We start from the raw sequence: 19158 nt of genomic DNA on the forward strand, positions 1-19158 counted from the left end.
TTTCATAAATCATATGGTCAGGAAGAAGTGCCCATCAAGTTTTTTATTTTCAAAATGAACAGAGTGTAAAGGTGTATTTGAAGCTTAGGTCACTGTAATAAATCTTGTACCCCCTCACTTCCTAAACAATGGTTGGCTTTTTGCACAACTCTGTTCAAAGAGCAACACAATTTTCAAAAATTGATTGCACAGTTTAATTTGGTACTTCAGAATATTATGGCAGAAAAACCATGAATGTGGGAAGTTCCAAAGTTGCATTTTAAGTGAATTTTGATTAATGGAATTAAAGACCAACACATCACAGTATAATTTATAATGCAGCACAGCCTCTGCAAAGTGGTCTGATGCTGCTGTCAATAAAAATATAATTTTATTAATATTTCTTATCAGTAGGCACTTAAAAACAATTGTGCTTCTCACAATAAAAACAATGTTTATTAACAATGTGTAAGTAAAATTGTGCTTGTGCATGCATTGGCATGCAGTATACACCCTTGCATGAAAAAGAGTGGATAAGAGATTAAGTAAATGCATAAGGAGGCAAGAAAACAAAATTTAACATGCCAATAAAAGTACATGCATATTAAATAGACCATTGCGTATAAAAAATTAATTGCTTTTACGTCTTAATTAAAATTATTACACAATACCCAAATTATTTTATAGAGGCAACTGAATTTGGGTTTCTTCCCTTCTGTTTTATGAGCAGAGGGATAGTTTTGTTTAACACTATTAACATTAAGACATCATGTGGCCTTCGGTCACTGCATGCTAACACAGCACTGCAGTCCATTGAGCGATTAATGAATAACTGGAGTGGGGGAATGGTGTGAAATGCCTTTCTCCTGTGCAGTTTTTAACAAAATTAGGATATTATCTTTTGCTAGAGTTTATAAAGGCAGCTCTAACATAGTGACAAAAAATATTAACCAAGTATATTAGGTCTCACTGCTGATACATGTGATCCAACCAACTCGTGTTAGTAGATCCCATTAGTCCAGTTCAGCAGAATCAGAAGTTCAAAGTTCTGTTTCAATGTCTGATGAGGATATTTCAGCACAGATGACTGGGAAAAATCCTGAGAAGCCATCAGCCAGCATTCCATAGATCCAACCTGGTCGCTCAGCACTCTGCAACATGAATCACCAACAGCATTGAGTGATAGTGGACAAGTAAATAAAATTAAATTCCAAAGATTATCTGATACCAGTATACTATGCACCACATGCTCCTCAACGTTATGAATAAAATTGTGACATTTTCATGTGTAGAGTGTTCCACTCTGCAGAAATTAAACCACATAGTTCGCCCTGCACTTACTTCATTTAGTTCTCGAATAAAGACACCAGCATCAAATGAGAGCTCATCATCTCTCTGTGCTGAATAATTCTTCAATGTGCGCCACAGTCTAGGGGTTCGCAGTCTGAAAGAAATCCAATGTATTTCCATGTTAGGAGTTGAGTGTGTGTGAATGTAAACAATTGTGTAAATGTTTAAGTTACTCAGAAAGTTAGCTATGTTTTATTAACATTCGACAGGCTGTAATTCCTGCTTCTACACTGTATATTCATCACTTAAAATGTGTAGATTTTTTTTAAAGGTACAATCATCTTTTTTCATAATCTGTTCAGTTTTGTGGCAGAAACACAAACCCCAATGTATTTGATAAATCAAATGTTGCTTAAGATGTATTCTTGAAAAATAAACAAATTTGTTTGCAACAGTTAAACAAAACAACATAATTCTCAGATTTAATGCAAATTTCTTCCCAGACATATAAAAACTGCTTCTGTAAATAGCACCTACCTGCTGAGCTTGTTGGACAATGATGGGGGTGGTGATTTGGGTGGGGGAGGTCGTTTTGTTATCACAGGCTCAGTTTCGTGAATATCACCATCATGATTGTCATAATTGGTTGGCAGGTCAGGACGGTTGGTGGAATCAAAAGCAATGTCATCATTCTTACTAGCCTGTGACTGCACAGTATGATCTGATCCTGCCAAAGAACTTGAGGAGACAGAATCATTCACATGGAATCCATTCACTACAGTGGCTTGAGCAATCTCCCCTGAAGCTTCTGAGCAGTGGTTTGTTTGATGGTATGAAGGTAAACTGTCAGATTTACTGCTACCTGAAGTCTCATGTGCTGAACTGGTTTCCTGTGTGTGTAACTGCATATTGTTGTCAGAAGATTGTGCACCAGAACTGGTGGAATGCTGCCTTTGAAGTTTATGATCAGGATTTCTCAAATCTTTGGAGATTCGCTGGTTGATCTGGTGGACGATCATAGAAACATGTCCACTCACACCGGGTGGAGGAATAGTCGTTGTTTCATCACCATCTGTGTTGTCCGTTTTAATTACAGGCATTGGGACCACTGGTGGCGACACTTTTGTTAGTCGTAAATGCTTTTGTCCTTGGTCCTTGTCCCTGTGGAATTTCCAGTGACCAGAATATCTTTGGCTAGAAGGAAGCTCAGAGGCAGCATGGTTATCTAGGGCTGTTGCTGATAGTTTCTGATTACAATCACCATTATGATTTGAATGCAGTTCATTTGGATAATTATCCTCTGAAGAGGAAGCTTTCCTGCTGGTCCTCTCCAACTCTTCATTCAAAGGGGCCACAGAGGATATGTTTTTACTAGCATTAGCAGTAGAGTCAGATTTAAGGAAACCATCATCTTCCTGCTTGGATTCCTTCAGAGATTCCTGGTCAAAGGAGAGTTGGATTTACTCTCTGAAGCATTAGACAGCCAGTGCTGATCCAGAATCTCCTCCTTCTTCACACTGGATTCTGAAGGGTTGTATGGTAACACAGTCTCAGCATGAGAAATATTGTTTTGTTTCTCCCCGTGATCTTGGTTTAAAATGAATGGTGAACTATGATCTTTATCATTTAAAAGGTTTAATGCGGTATCATCTGACAGTGGTAATGATTTTTCACCTTTCACTACTGTTTCACTGGGGTCATCTTTTGTGGCTGAAGCATGGTCCAAAATGTCAGTTTTATTTGCTGCTTCAGTATCATTAACCTGGGGAGCAAAACAATGAATATCTAAATCATTAGAAGCAAGCTTTGTCATGCATTCTGCCAACAAAGAACACTCCTTTCTCAATCTCGCTGTCTCCACTGAGATCACTGTCGCTTTTTGTGTGATCATCTTTATCTTGTTTTGCACAATCATCTTTATTTTTCTGTTGTTCGTCCTGTTCATGGATTGATGGAACTGGCCTTTTGGGCATAGCACAAGAAGAAATCTTGTCTAGCCCAACTTTCTCTTTTGGGATTCTGACAATTATAGGTTTTCTAGTCTTTTTCAAAGGCTTCAGTTTAGTACTGCTGGTTTCGTCGGTGTCTTGGTTCATTCTGACCCCAAGTTTGTCCATGCTGGACACACTCTCTGGTCTTACTTTGTGGACAGGAGGAGCAGGTGCTGGACGAACAGGCCTCAGGTTTCTTGATAATGTTCCTGTCCCAGAAACCACCACAGTGGCTCCATTGCCTGAACTTTTGTCTGCACCAGGCGGCTGGGGTGCTTTTCGTGATGGCTTTGGTTTATCTCCAATGATGGACTCTGAGCTGACACTTACTGATGATTTGACATCAGCCAAGTCTTTAGGGGTGTCACTGCTGTTACTTGCGGTGCTGGAGCGCTGGGACTGGGTATCTTTGCTGCTACCATCCTTGTTTCTCAGCTGAGGTGACAGAAGCTCCAAGGCAATGCCATCGCTGTCTGACTTTTGCTCAAGAAGCTGGGAATGATGGAAGACAAAAAAACAATGGAATCAATCACTTTCTTAGTTTTTAGTAGCAAAGTGTCTCAAAAATTATTAAACTATAGAAGAGCCGTCAGGGCTTACAAATGGACATGAAGCATTTCAAGAATCAAAGATTAGTATATGGAGAAAGACTTGTCTAACTTTTCAATAAAATCTGTGATTTTAATCCATGAGATTAAAATTTTTGCCAGGTCAAATTTTTAAAAACGGGAAAGAATTTAATTTTGCTCAATGTTTCACATGGCAAAATAATTTTTCTTTTCTGAAGCAATCAAAAAATTTTCTAGCAAATCATTTTAGATAACCAAAAATGAAGCATTTTAATTTTATGTAAACAGAACACTGAACCAACCTCTACAAAGGCACCTGGAAACCATCCCACATTATCACCATGGCAACCAAGCCACCAACCGCTCTCCTGTGCTTCAAAAATGACCAGGATGTCCCCCTTCTTAAATTTGAGTTCTATCTCTGAGGTTCCTTTGTAAGCATAATTAGCTATATGCTCTTGAAGGGGTAAGAAAGAGAAACAAACTTCAGATTAATAATAATCTTAACATGGTTACACAAGTCCTGCATGTGAATAGTTTTTTCATAAATCACAGTTATGCTGCCATCTTTAACATATCACTCCTCAGCAACCAAAACATTTTTATTATTCCTTTCCACCCCCAGTGGAGTATAGAATGACCAAAACATTCTGGGCTACCTTTATCTTTAACTTTTTAAATGAAATAAATAAACCTCAAACAGTGGTTTGGAATGCCTATGGTCATAAAACCACAATTGCTTGTGGATGAATAATAAACTCTAAGGCTAGAGATATAAATGTTGCATACCTATGCCAAGCCATGCCTGGTCTGGAGACTTATTTCTGTTTACTGCAAGCTGACCATACACTTCCTGATCCAGTTCCATTTTTTCTGTGTGCAAATCAGGCATCTCTTCTTTGGGCAGCTCACCCACAACCTGTCCACCACAGCACTGGTTTACTTCACGTGTGTTCTTATCACCATGAACTATGTACCGTGACTACTGGTTTATGCAAATTTAAGTGTTAAGAAAAAATGATGAAAAAAAGATGAAGAATATCTTGAATGAGCAGTTTATAAAGATGGCCTGCTTCTTGGCTAAGAGGACAGTTTAAGTATGTATCAAACATCATTACGGTTGCTTTTCTTGAAAAAGGAAGTAATTTTTTAACAGTAACATAAAACATGACACAAACCTGATCCACATACACAGCAGGAAACCAGCCTTCCTCCTTGGCCTTAAGTTTGGTCCCAAGCATCCAACCATTTCGATCTCGTTCCTTGCCAATAATGATCTCCCCTTCTCTGAGATTTAGCTCCCCTCGGAAAGCTGCCTTGTATGCAAAGAGCACTTTAAAGTGCTTCCCTGAAAATGAGTGCCCAAAACAAGAATTTACTCTTGCACTCTCATTGAGTTTGTACATGTAGACATTTCTGTGTCTGCATGAATGTACACATTGTATACATTGTACATGTAAACATTGCACACAAATTTTCCTCTTCTGGTTGATATTGAGACCTGCTGACCTTTTGCTACTTTGTATCGTGGTTCATGATGAATTTTATATGTGGCATTTGAGCATATGTTAGCATTCTTGAACCTTTGCAAAAGGATTTCTCATGGAAACAAAAGTCTATGCAAACATGAAGACACTATCAGACGTTTTATGGCTTTAATTCATGTTCTGACCTTGAACAGCGTTAGTCAAGTCGTCAGCTGTGGTACCTATGGGTTCCAGGGCTTGATGACTGAAGAATAGGGTTAGTTTTGCCTTGGAGAGCTGCAGCTTTGTTCTGTATCACATCATAAAAACAAAAATTAGAGTAAGAAGCTTTGTTCTAAAAGAAGAGAAAAATTAAGAGGAAGTAAAAATAGGCCCAAGTTTTAAGAATGTACACTTGTGAGGTGAAACTTTTAACAATAACTGAACACACAAAAATAATACAGGTACAAAGTGCGAAATGATCGCAAGAGTGATTGAGAGAGAGGAAAAACTATTTTGCATCAATGTCTTTAAGGTTACCTGTGTTGACAATGTTCCGAGGCTGAAGCTGTTTTCTCGTAATAAATTGTCATCATGCTTTTTACGTATAAGAAAGGAGCTTATGCTTGCATGTCTAGAGGGGCCTGACTCAACCTCCATATCCACCGCAGCCAAACTGCTTTGATTTGTTGAAGTATTTTCTATGACAAATAAAAGTAATTTTCATGCAGCAGTTAAATATCTAAATAGTTAAATAGCTAAAACATCTTTCTTGTTTCAGTCCTTTTTGTCCATCATTATATCTTAATACATAGTTTTAAAATATTGATTTAAATGTTGGCATGTAGCAGGTGTATTGTGTGTGTTCATGTGCTTTACTGCAAAGGGTAGGGAGGAGTTAATGTTGGAGTTAAAGGTAAGGTTGGATTAGGTTTAGAAGGATGGTTAAGGTACTGAAAGCACTGTGTATTGCATCAGGGTAATGAGGGGATTCATCAGCATGTTTTTTTCCGTTTGGGGTGTTTTTCTCTGCAAAATGAATCACTTTTTGGGAAAATACTGTCACCTACTTGCAATTTTGGCAAGAAAAACAGGATAAAAACAAAAAAAAGTTTCTCACTGTACATTTAGTTCTGATGCCTCTGGTGTACCTGTGTACACGTGTATGGATGTGCATGACGTCATCACTAAAGTATTTGCACCAATTATAAATCATTAAAGGTGTGACAGAATAAAATGATAAATTTAAAGGGACTATGCCTTACTATCTTTTATTTCTTCCACAAAACTGGATGGAAACCATCCACTGAGCTCAGATTTTCCCAGGACATATCCACGCCACCATCCATTGTCAGCTTTTTCATCCACCGCCAGAAGGTCACCAATAGCCAATGGCAGCTGAGTGTCTTGTGGTGCTGGGAACTCATGTACAACTTTATACAGAGGTCTTTCTGGAGCTGGAACTATCAGAAAAAAGGTAAATTTAATTAGAAAAATTACATCAGCACGAAACCTCAGACTTAGTCTTTAAGTGTAATACTCTCTGTATTTGCATCAATCTGCAAAACCAGTTGATTTGCTCTCTAGATCATGAAAATTCCACAGCTAAAATTTGTTTCCTTTATACAAACAACCCTGAATACAAGCTACAACTTCTCTTATCAATCTTAACCTCTTTGTGATAAACTGCTCATATTTAATGTCTTGGGTAACCATGCAAGTTCTATTGATTAGAGAATGTAAGAGAGAGGAGTGAACCACTAATAGTTGGACCAGGGTTGATAGTACTTTACTGCCTTTTAATAATTTTGTTCTGTGTGGTCTTATGTCAATGAAGCAAAAGGGCCTCACACCCCATTAGCATGCATTTAGAGAAGAAATGAAAATGTATTTGGCTTTTCAAAACTTGTGCAAACATTTACATAAAATCTCCAATTGAAATTTTAGAAACAAATTTGTTCAGTAAATAATGAAATGCCTGGATAATTTATAACAATAATAACTTTATATAACAACTCATCACAATAGTAAAAATCAACTAATGGAAAAATCATGATGGCTAAGAGATAAACTATTTCTACAACTGTTCTGGCCATGATCACATTGAACAATTGATCCTCATTGTGCTGGAAAAAAATCTTAACTGCCTGTGACATGTACCTGATTTTTCTGGCAATTGGTCAGGAACACTGGGCTCAGCACTAGAAATAGATAAAGGTGCCAGTGAATCTGTTGGTGGTTTTACCCACAAGTCTTCATTACTGTGATGTTCAGCCTGTGGAAGAAAAGAAAGATCTTATGTTCTAAAACATATCTTGTCAAGGCAAATAAGTTCTTTAATTTGAAAATAATTTGACATTTAGATTATCATTTAACATCCTATTTATTTTACTAAGCGATGTGGAGAAATATGATATTTTCATTAACGTAACAAAAATTTATGATTAGAAACTTTTCAAGGGATAAAATTCACCTGTTTCTTTCGTTTGCGTCGATAGCAGTAGAGTGCCAAGGCAATGATGACAACAATAAAGAAAAAAAGGGCAAGGCAGATGGGAAGGACAATGATTAGAGAATCAGATTGGCTGACACCTGTGACACAAAAACAATACGAGTCAGATCTGTTGAAACCTGTGGCACAAAATAGTCTTATGTAAATGTAAATGAAACAAGTCATGTGGCCTATGTAGATATAGATCATTTTAAAACTTAAGCTAATCATTAAGAATGTATCGGTACCTCAGATTAAAGTTCAATTGCAGTACATTTATTAAAAAAAATAAACTAAAAAAAAATCCCTGAAAGGCAGGGAAATAACAATAAAAAATAAGTAACTTATAGTGTTGCTTCTCTCTATGTCCTTCGCACTTCTCCATGTTTTCTTAAGTCTTAAGCACTGAGAGCATACTCTTCATGAGTGTGATTATCTGCTACATAAATCACTTGTTTCTTTTTATTATCATTATTATTTGAAGCATCCATAAGGTAGGAAGAAAGAATGACAAGGAAGAGCTCTCTAAGTCACAGTAGGAATTAAGAGAGGAAAGATATCTCGAGCCCAATGTAAATGGGTGTAACAGTCTGAGATGTGGCAAAGGGTCTGGATACTGAAGGTGACTTCCATTCAGCTGTGAGTCTGTGAAGAACTGCATTTGTATCATCAACATGTACTTAAAAGTAACTGAGTTATTGGTACCTTGTTGCGCTTGGAACTGTCAAGGAAAAGTTTTGTCTAGAATGTTCCGGTGCTGAAACATCAATATTTTTTGCTTTTTTTTTTTTTTTGTCATTACTTACATTTGTATTCTCAATATGTCATCAATCTGACAAGCCAACGTACACTTTTTATGTAAATTTTTTTTCTGCCGGCAAGACAAAGTATTACTTTAAGGCGAGTTGTTCACTCTGATGTCTGTAGATTGTAGGCCAAGCAGTTGGTTTATTCATGGGTAGATGAGAAGTACTTAATGCTGTTTGTTTAAACTTTTTCCTTTGTTCACAATTAATAAATGCCAAACTGTACAATAACCTTATCCTTATTATTAGCAATATGGAAATAAAAACCAGACTGGATGCAAGTGCTGTTCCTCTGTGCGACATTTTTTAGCCCCAGTTCCATATTCATTTACTGAGCACTTGCATAAAAAAAATAACAAGCATAATATAGGATGAAGATGGTTTTATAAACATTACCCTTTTTTCACTAGTTAGTAGCAAAGTTACTTTGGAAGCAGAAGTTATCGGTTACCAGTTTTGATAGCCTGCCTTTAAAAAAAAAATCTATAATCTGCTCAAGCTAAGAAGATGAATAGCAGCCTGTGTGTGATGATGGAAAACCTGGCCTGGACAGTAAACAGGCTTCATTCCTTTAAAAAAAACTTTCTTCTATTTATAACTCCCTCAAGAGCTCCAGCTTTCATTCCTTTGGCAACAGATGGCAGCACTTTTATGGACTGGAGCAAAATTGAAGATTAATCTCATTCTTGAGGCTATACGCTGTTGTCATGTGCAATTCATTGATTGATATATTGAATAGGATCACCTTGCATAGGGCCTCTGATCTCTGTCTTTCTCTTTCTCACTCACACAAACACATGTACCCACTCATATGCATGCATAAATCTTCTTCAAACACAGATATGGATTTTGCAACACTTGCTTTAACAATATATTTTAGCGCTTCTGAAGCCCAACAAAGATTCAAGAAAAATGGCATTTTTGCTCAAGAAAGTGTCCAATGACAACAGGTTATTCCTTGTAGGCCACCATTAGAATAAGGTTACAAAAGAATTTGTACAGCTTTCATGCACCACACTAAATTAAATTCTTTCTTTTAAAACTTTATAACCTCTCTACTGAGAGGGCTTTATTAAAAAAAAAAACAAAGGATGATTACACAATTTCTCATATTTCCGCTGCAACGCATTAACTCGGCTCAAGCTGACACAAGAGTTAGGTACCTACTGGTGGCGCAGGAACTAAGAGGGGAGGGCAAGCGGGGCAGCTGTTCCCTCAAAAAAAGATATTGAAGGGACAAGAATGTGAACGGTGTTCACTGTCAGCAAGGAGTTTGTCCCCATCTCCACTTAAAAAAAAAAAAGCCGAAACATCTTCATACGCCACTGAAACACTATCGGTCATAACGGGCGGCTTGAAACAAAATGAGAAGTCAGTAAGAGTAACTGTGAAAGGACTGGTAAGTACAGAACCTTGATAGTTATCATTTACAACCAGCCACAACACTTTCAATGCAAGGTATAGTAGTGGAGAGGGGCTTTATGGCTGGAAGCAAACTAACACACTTCTGAAGGCTGCATTCGAGTATAAGTCCTGGTTGCCTTCTTGTTCCACTCGTCTGGGCAGCTCATTTCCTGTACGGCATTTTATCACAGCTGGCGTCAGTACCCAACAAAATGCCAGGCATATTACACAGATGACCCTTTCCCTGCCCCCCTTAACCCCGTGCCCACCGTGTCCCATGAGAGCGCCGCGTGCATGTCGGCTTACGTCATGGTGTTCCCGATGATTCATAGGTATAGCATCGTGAGCTGTGATCAATAATTAGTGGTTGACCCCCCACAGGAACACCGCCCACCCACCTCCTGAATCATGTATGGTAAATGAACTATAAGTTCAGGACATTTTCAAAATGACTGTCGATCAGCTCGATAGGAGGATGAAAGTTCTGTCAGCTGTGACTGTTGGGAGAGGGTGGGATGTAACCTGTTATTTTAGAGTTCTGTGGAAAATGTCAGTCGTGTTTACTTGCGCGAAAAATGCGCGCTTCGTCTCTCTGCATGATGCAACTGCTAGGTCTATATAGGCTGCTCCAGTAAATATGGGAATTGTTGACGGTTGTCGACTATAGTAATATAGTTTGAAGGGAATTACCCTCCAATGACACACACACACAAAAGAAACTTGGTCTATCCAGTTCTCACCCGTAACCGGACTAACTGATGATTTTGACTTGCTACAACCTTCGACCCTAGAAACAAATCTATAATGACAACCGATACAGACTATCAACCAAAAGAAACTTATCTTCAATAAATTCGGTTTTTTAAAGTCAAAGCGTACACGACAAAGAGTTTAGTTTGCTATCAACGGGAAAACGATCCCGAGCCGTTTTTCAAAAAATGGATTAACTGCTAGGATCGGATGATCTAGCCACAAATATACACTTCTGTAAACATCCGTTCATATGACAAACGCAGGGTTCGGACAGTGAACATTTCGAAAAACATCAGCAGGCCAGCGAACACAACTCTAGTCGTTAACAGGCACCTGCAAAAGCCTTTGCGCACGTGCCGTGGCAACGAGGACAATCTTTTTAAGAAGTGGAAATTCCCACTTCCCTTCTTCAGCTAACTCTTAATTAAGGCGATCACTAATGCTGATGCACGGATGCTATTGAAGTATTAGTGTGAAAAGAGATTAAAAAATTTTAGTTCAATGTCGCGGGAAACGCTTAATTGCTTAGGGCAGCGCGTACCTCAGACCTAGTGTCTAGCTACAAAGTACATATTAGTTTAACTTTAGCGTGACTGCAAGAACCAAGCATCTGATGACACACTTTAAATTGTGCGTGCATGTTTCAGAAGCCAGACAGACATCCACACAAACATACACGATCTGTGACTGAAGATCAACATCTCTCAGAACTGTGCGAGACGCGAACGAGAAACGACGAGAACATCGTATCGATTCCATCACCATACAGAACAAAGACAAAGTTTTGTAAGCTTTGCTGCACACAACTGATCGACAACACCTGTGCAAAAAACAATTTTTTATGGACTCGATCTCGAGATTTCGAAAGACTGCAGTTTTATAATCCGCATAATAGAAGGTTGGTTTTTGTTTGGGTGGGGAGGGGTAACTTTTAGTTTAACCGAGACTCCAGTCTCAACGTGGGAGACCCACGAAGGTAGTCCGCAGAAGAGAGCATTCTGAGATACTCGGCAAACACATAAAGGAGCCAGTTCTAAGGAAATTGTAACTGTTTATGCATCCAGGATATGGGAATGGGAACGGAGGCGACTTACGACTAGCAGGAATTCTTGAGGTTCTTATCTGATTGCCGGCAGTCATTCGGCTCATATTCCTCCGCTGACACCGAGCTGAGTTCTGTGGATGCCTGACACCATCAGCAGCTGATGCGGCATCAAGTGAAGTCTTGTAAGCAAGTGCCACTGCCAGAGAGACCTCATGTGCTGCTGGTGTCTGCCAGAGCAATTTAACCTTCTCGAACCGAAATAAAATCTTTCTCGCAGCGGGTGTCGGATATGAGAGACGACGAGTGCTGTCTCTGCTCTTGTGTCAACATCAGAAAAAGTCATTCTTAGGACCAAACACTTAAAATCCAAGGATGTGCACATTGGTATGTGTGTATGTTCTTAAAATGTTTATAACAAGAGGTCAAAACGTAGGCCCAACTTATATCACTGAATATGTGCAACTTCCTACGTGTCCGCTTCATTTATTTTCTGTAATGTCTGACTACAGATGGTAAAAACTTCGGGATTGTTCCTCTGCAGTTTAATACATTTATAATGGGATCAAAATTAGGTTTAATCATTAATGGAATCTCTCTCTCACACACACACACACAAAATACTCGAGTGTGTGGGGAAGGTGGTGAGCGGATAGCTTACGGTTAGAGCCTGTCAACAAGAAGAAGCCGCATGCTACCCCGTTTAGTACCCGTGTGACTGTGATGCAGCATATATACTTGTATCCCCAGCCTTGACCCAATGGGTAACTGTTTCCTCAAAGATTTGGGATATGGCAGTGAAGGTAAGGAGATGAGCACCGCTCACAATAAGCTGACCCCGAGACAACTGACCCCCACACCCTCCAACCTACACTACGATCCTAAGGTCAAGGGACTATACGGAACATTAAATTTTGCCTGAACCGCTTATAGAAGGTTTGATATTTACCTGCACTTTAAATGCAGAATTTCCTGGCAAAATACATATAATATATTATATAAAAATTGTTCATCCAGATTTGTCTGACGAGTCCTGTATACGACTATAAAACCACATTGGTGAACAGTCTTTCATTAAACAATATTATTATTGCCTACAAGGCTTCTCAATATTAATACCTACGTCTCTGTAAAACAGTGACCTGCGCCTGTCTCAGTCCGACAGCTAAGCTTATACACGAGTATGTTTACATATACTTACATATGCATGATTGATGAGTGTATCTGCGTATTTCATCTACAAACACCAAAGAAATGTCTGCTACTACCTAGCACGTGACTCGTGTGTGTGTCAACTAAAGTAGTAGCATAGATGATGAGAATGATCATGGTGTGATAGAGGTCGCTTTCATCCTGTAAATTATCAATCAAATGCACTTACCGTGAGATGTCGCCACTGTTCCGTTACTCGTGCCATTGTCAAGTGACGTCATGGTCGGTTTTCCGGCCGCCGACGACGATGACGGCACAAAGGATGTCCATCTGTCGAGCGGCGTCGTGGGCTTGTCAGTGATGACGCCCCCAGACGACTCCATGTCGCCGGAGCCATCTGTTGTTCCCGGCTTGGAGGGATCCGCCGACAGGTCAGGTGTAGCGGCTCCGCTTGTGTCCGTAGAACTCAGGACACTCGGTGTCACCGTGGTTTGCACCTCAGAATATCCTGTCACGTGGGCAGGTGGCGATAAAGTCTCGTCCTTGGTTGTAACCGCATCAGCAGCCGCAGCCGCAGCGGCGGTGGCGATGTCAATAGTGGTGGTGGAAGTGACGGAGGTCGTCGTGATGTCGAAGGTGGAGGTCGTGAAGACGTGTGACGCGCTGTCGTTTGCGCTGTCCCACACCGTGCGGGTTGACATGTCTGGGAGGAGAGGTGTGGCCAGGCTGTCCGAGGACGTGCTTGCCGCTGGGAAAAGGTCGCTGGGGGTCACTAAAGTCGCGGCCTCCGTCGCAGCATCTCCAAACGTGCCGGACGCAGCAAGCTCGGTGGTCGAAGGAAGGATCGCTTCGACAGTTGTAGCTGTAGCTGTCTCGCTGTCGTCTGGTGGTGTTATCCCCGGAACAGCATCTGTGCTGCTCACACCCACACCTGTGACCCCGTCCCCCGACCCTGTGACGTGGTTCGTCGGGGGCCAACCGGCTGTCGCAGTCACCGCGTAGGACGTGCTCACCCCCTCCCAGCCCGAACTCAAGCTCCGTGAAGGGGAATGTCCGTCAAGACGGCCTCGCTGTCGGTGATCAATGGGGTCTGCTCTGACGTCGAAGGCGAAACGGTGATTGCTGTTGTTGTTGCCGACACTGTTGTTGCGACGTCGGTTGCAAATGTTTCTGAAGTTGAAGCTGCCGCTGCTGTGCTGTATGTGACGGCGTCTGGGGTAGAACTTGTGGTTGCGACACCAATTATGATGTAGTCGTGTGTTGAAGGCGTTGGTACGATATCAGTTGTTATCGAGTCTAATATTGAAGTCGATGTTGGGACTGAGTCTGGCGTTGGAGATGTCACAACGACACCAGGTTATTGCCGAGTCTTCTAATACTGACGTTGATGTTGTGATTGAGTCTGGCGTTGAAGATGTTGCGACCAAGTCTGATGTTGAAGATGTTGCGACACCAGCAGTTGTGGGGGATCCTGATGTGACGGGTGTCGCTGCGATCACTGGCGTTGTCGAAGCATCGTCATCAGAAGCAGCCCCACTGACCGTCGTGACTGGCGGCGTGTCACTCGTGCTAATGCTGTCGCTGGGAACAGGCGACGGGGACTGTGTGCTTCCCTCCCTCCATGTCGCGAGAGGCTAGGATGTCAGAAACTGCTACCGGAAGTTGATCAGAGGCGGAAGCCGACCCCCCGACCTCCGTGACACTCAATGGAGGGCCATTAGACATCACACTCACGACAGTAGTGGAGTAGGGGGCGCCAGTGATATAAGACAACTCAGTGGTGCTTGCTTCAAGTTTCTCTGTACTTTCTGTTGTGGCCATGGCGTCTAGAGGTTGTGTGCTTTCTCCCGTTGCCGCCTACTTGTTACTGGATCTTGGTGACAAGCACATTCACTTCAAATTTTTTTATTGTTAGTCTGTCGTGTGAGTAGCTTAGCTATGTACACACCGTGTAAACACCTCTAGGCAGATCTTTTGTTTGTTTACTGTTAGCGCGCTACCGCCAGCGAAGAGTCATCGACATTTATTTGCTTACTTTGGCAGAAAGCTGTTGGTAATTAAAGGTTAGGCCACCTGACAAAGTTCAGTCAACATCAGAAGCCACTAGAGTCACTCGACAACAGCGTCAACATCCAGTCGTTTCTCAAAGCGAAACTGTGGTAGAATCGAAGAGGGTTTCGTCGATGTTCCTGGAAGACCATGCCTCACAGTAAAGCCCCGCGGAGACCTCGTGACCACGTGTGCGCACTTCAAAGTCCTCGAGAGCTGTGTTGCACGTCCAGCCACTCACGCGCCTTGGTCCGATGCCGCTGTGCACCCTGGGTAGCCCTCGCACGTTCCTGACGAGCCGGCCGATAAGCATGGCCACATGTTTCAGTTTATGTTCTCGTGTGAACTGGGACAAAACAGTCGGCTGCAGAGGGAGATGCGGGTACTGATAGTACGATGTAGGGGGGGACGAGCCTCATACAACACCGTAATTCTTCATGGACGAGAGGGGCAGGCTTTGCTAGTAACGTGTTACCAAGCATCCTAAACTCGTGCTGATGAAGAAATTCTCCTAGTAATTGAAAAGAAAAAAATGCATTAAAGACTTGCCTGGCAGGATCACGGCGAGGATGTTCCAAGAGTTTGAAGGTTACCTGGCACCGGCCACCGGCAGAGTTTTCTTCCCTGTCTCCAAACTTCATTCAACATCAGAAACTTGTGTTCACCCGTACGATCGCTGCTCTCCGTCAGCCAGATTATCTTCGCATTTACAATAATAATTAAAAAAGTAATCCAACAGAGGTTTAAAGGGAAGCCACCCTCGCAGACGCTTTGTTTGTGTATCCGCTCCCTCAACCACTGGCTCCGACTCCCTTTTTCTCTCCCTCCTTCTCTCTCCTGCTGTCTGTCTGCTACGCCAGACACTTGCCTTGGCAGCTGCAAGACTGACTCACCACGTTCTAACCTGATGTCTGCGTGTTCCCAGTATTCCCCTCAGTTCAAGGGAAAGCAGCTCGCACCCTGAGATAAGAGAAACAATGTAGTGCCGCTCTCTCAATGAGAAGGAAGTGGCTCAGTGTGGCGCTGAAACAGAGAAGGGGCGAGCTGTCCAGACTGCCCTATAGCAAACAAGAGATGGGGAAGCTAGAGAGAGAGAGACTAGTGTCCTATTTCAAAAATTTGAGTGTCCAAATTTTAATCTTGTGAAACGGAAATCCAGACAAATGCTTGTTCAAGATAAAGCATGATTTTCTTCCCTCTACAGAGAGCGACTTTATATTTAAAACAAAAACAAGTGGGCGAGATTATTAAGGAGAGAATATTTTTAGTCAAAAGCGATCTGGCTTAGGGAGTTCATTCGACGATTTCAAGTGTGACCACCGGTGTTAGCATCTGTGAAAACGAGATAAACTTGCTTATGTCAGTATCCACGAAACTTAGTAAACAAGTTGATGTTAATATTCGCGATTACAGCAACAAACCGGATAGTATTATATAGCAGCCAATGATATTAGCAGTCGTGGACATTTGCAGCAAACCGAGCTTTTTGTTAGTGTGAAAGGCAAGTCCGCAAACCCGGCCAACCCTAAATAAACAACAGGGTTGACAAACATCCAAACATGTAATGGCACGGACAAAAATGTGTAGATAAAAGCAGGGCAGAAATCCTCGCCAAACAACAGCAGCAAAGTCGCAGGCTTCACGAGACGGTCACCCTGCCACAACAGCGCGTGCAGCAGCAGCAAGCATCTCACAAGTTGCCACACTCCACAAACAGCAAAACCTGTCCTTAAAAAAACCCTGCATTTGTTTTCAAAAATTCCAGTAAACACTGGGCGCTCATGCAGCTCGGATCATTTCCCTCATGGGATTTTGGTTAGGTTTAGGGGTCGAGGGTCATGACCCGCACAAGGTCAATGAACTTTGTGTAGTGTTCTACTACATCTTTTAAAACTTTAGACTGTGCACGAGGTTTTACGTGTCAAGAGAAACAATAACATTTATATATTTAAATTAAGAAGCTAAAATTGTCTGAAACAAGAAGACGAGAGGGTTAAGATTTACTTACTAGAAGTTGAATCCTGAAATTCGTAATCACATGTCTGTAACAGAAACGCTCTCGAGTTTTGGGTACACGTTATGCACTGACGTCCCATCCCACTCCATCCCTCGGCGATCGTCCATCAGACAAAGGAGCACATCCATCTTTTGAAGGACCGCGTCTGTTACTAGCGAGTCCTCCTGGGCGCACGTGCTCAGCAAACAGGACACAATCCCTCCAAAGTATACACAAATATAACTGTCAGCATCCGTGACCGCTCAGTGGTCATCCATGCAGCCACTGCCGAGCGAAAGTCTACTGCAGGCCGACGCTGGTAGATGAGGCGGAAACCCTTTGATGTCACTGTGTTTCCTGTAACGGCTCAACAAGGATGACTGTGATGACTGTGCGCCTCCATCGGCTCGTCTCCGAGTGGGACAGTGCGGAAGTGAGCCTCATTTGAGCTAATTACACGCTGTGTGTGTTGGCACGTGCCCTCGGAGCCAGGGGCGGACAGACCTGCTTCTGACATTTCAACAGTGACAGCCACTGACTGAACATGACATAGAAAATAGAGATAATAATTAGAGAAGCCAGCGGTTGCAGGACTTTGTATCGTCGGCCGATGATCTGTGGATGTGACCGTTGTACACAGCAGCCAGGCTTGTAAACAAGTGCCGCATGCAGAGAAAGAACATTGTGTTAGAGACGAGATCTGAACCCGGGACAGCCAGCAGCCAGACTAAACATGCCGCACGAATGATGTGTGTTTTCTTCTAAAGTGTCTATGTTTACTAACACGTAGCTTGCACACCAAGACAACCACTCCAGTTCGTTCTTTTCGCCACAAAATAAGTAATTTAAAAAAAAGAGGGCACAAAGGAAAACTGGAATTACACAAGGTTCTGTCACTTGGCGTTGCTGAAATTGGTTTAATAGACAACCCAGTCCTATGTTAACAGTCACTGAGGGGAGAAGTGTTGCATGTTAACACATGTTTGTGGTGGAGACCCTGCCATGCTGCGTGCGTGTGTGAACATGTGCTCTCAGCAGTTGTGGGGAGCGGGGAGAGAATCTTGGAGCACGTGTACAGACGCCAGGGTGTGGACCTCCAACACACTCTCGCCGCACAATATTTCTCACTCCTGTTGGGGTCCATCCGCTCGACACCTGCTGTTCTCGCTCCAGTGACTACCCGGCCAGTCAGAAAACCCAGCCAAAAAAATATATATATATCGTGTGTGTGTGTGTGTGTGTAATGAAAATGTGAAGAGAATTGCCAATTTCTTAGGTTATAACTATAAGCTGATGGTGACTATTCTATAAGATAAGCATGACAATGGAGAAAGACAGGCTACGTGTACTTGTATAGCCAGGGAGGCGATGAAGCTTGGCACAATCCACACAATAAAATTCTGTGTTCAAGTCTGGCTTTCGCTGATTTTTGTCTGCACCGAATGCTGCTGCCAGGACAAAAATCGGCCAGCAACTCCGGCTTGGCAAATATTCAACAAACACCTTTACTTTCACGTGAACAAGGCATTACTTTATCTTTTTAAAAGCAAGCAAACCGCATGCTTCTTCAAATCCGCGTTTGGTTCCTGTACTCTGGAAGGGTGTCCCAGCATGCTTTTCTGGAGACATAAGTGCTCAGTGAAGTTCATGAACTCTTGCCAAACACGTAGTTTTGACAAAAACATTGAAGTTATTCGCTTATCATCGTTTCCTTCGTTAAAAGATCATCATCATCATCAATCATCAATCAATCAGTCATCAATCAATCAATCAGTCATCAATCAATCATCATCATCAATCTGTTGTTATTATTCTTGCTGCCACTGTTCTGAAAACAGTGTCCTGTTCTGTCCTGTTTTTATTAAAACGAAACCTCGGCTCCAGGTCAAGAGCAGTAGTGTCGGTTTAGATGACATCTTACTGTGACATAACGGAGAAGACTACACGTGCAGACTCGCTAGCGTAGAGCAAATGTTCACACTAACGCACGCACAACGCACAGCTGCTGACGTCAGGCAACTAACTGAACACCTCATACAGTGTGCGCGTGCCTTTACATCGAGAAGTTCTCTCCACAGGAGCGGACCAGGGAAAGTAGGGAAGACTGGTCTGTGTGCAAAACGTGGCCAGCCAGCCATGCGGACAGGAAGAGGTCGGCTGCTGCTGTGAC

General features: G+C 42.0%; 1 protein-coding gene across 3 annotated transcripts; it reads right to left on the bottom strand.

Annotated features, from left to right (window-relative positions):
* Nucleotides 1-170: 170 nt before the first annotated feature.
* Nucleotides 171-17412, bottom strand: LOC112559176 (CD2-associated protein-like). Of its 3 annotated transcripts, XM_025230183.1 has the most exons (9): nucleotides 6561-6700; nucleotides 5836-5996; nucleotides 5502-5605; nucleotides 5008-5177; nucleotides 4619-4748; nucleotides 4132-4286; nucleotides 1807-3752; nucleotides 1321-1423; nucleotides 171-1130 (listed from the first exon to the last, which is right to left on the bottom strand). In XM_025230183.1, exons 2-7 carry the CDS (start codon nucleotides 5889-5891, stop codon nucleotides 3063-3065), a joined length of 1305 nt encoding a protein of 434 aa, XP_025085968.1. In that variant the 5' UTR covers nucleotides 5892-5996; nucleotides 6561-6700; the 3' UTR covers nucleotides 171-1130; nucleotides 1321-1423; nucleotides 1807-3062. The 3 variants fall into 3 exon arrangements, with proteins under 3 accessions (XP_025085968.1, XP_025085970.1, XP_025085969.1); XM_025230185.1 differs by lacking the exons at nucleotides 171-1130; nucleotides 1321-1423; nucleotides 1807-3752; nucleotides 4132-4286; nucleotides 4619-4748 and adding exons at nucleotides 7456-7570; nucleotides 7769-7887; nucleotides 13173-15503; nucleotides 17001-17412 and having other exon boundaries at nucleotides 5038-5177; nucleotides 6561-6758; XM_025230184.1 differs by lacking the exons at nucleotides 171-1130; nucleotides 1321-1423; nucleotides 1807-3752; nucleotides 4132-4286; nucleotides 4619-4748 and adding exons at nucleotides 7456-7570; nucleotides 7769-7887; nucleotides 13173-16015 and having other exon boundaries at nucleotides 5038-5177; nucleotides 6561-6758.
* Nucleotides 17413-19158: the final 1746 nt, after the last annotated feature.

The sequence above is a fragment of the Pomacea canaliculata genome, linkage group LG3 (assembly GCF_003073045.1).
Source record: "Pomacea canaliculata isolate SZHN2017 linkage group LG3, ASM307304v1, whole genome shotgun sequence".
NCBI lineage: Eukaryota > Metazoa > Mollusca > Gastropoda > Architaenioglossa > Ampullariidae > Pomacea > Pomacea canaliculata.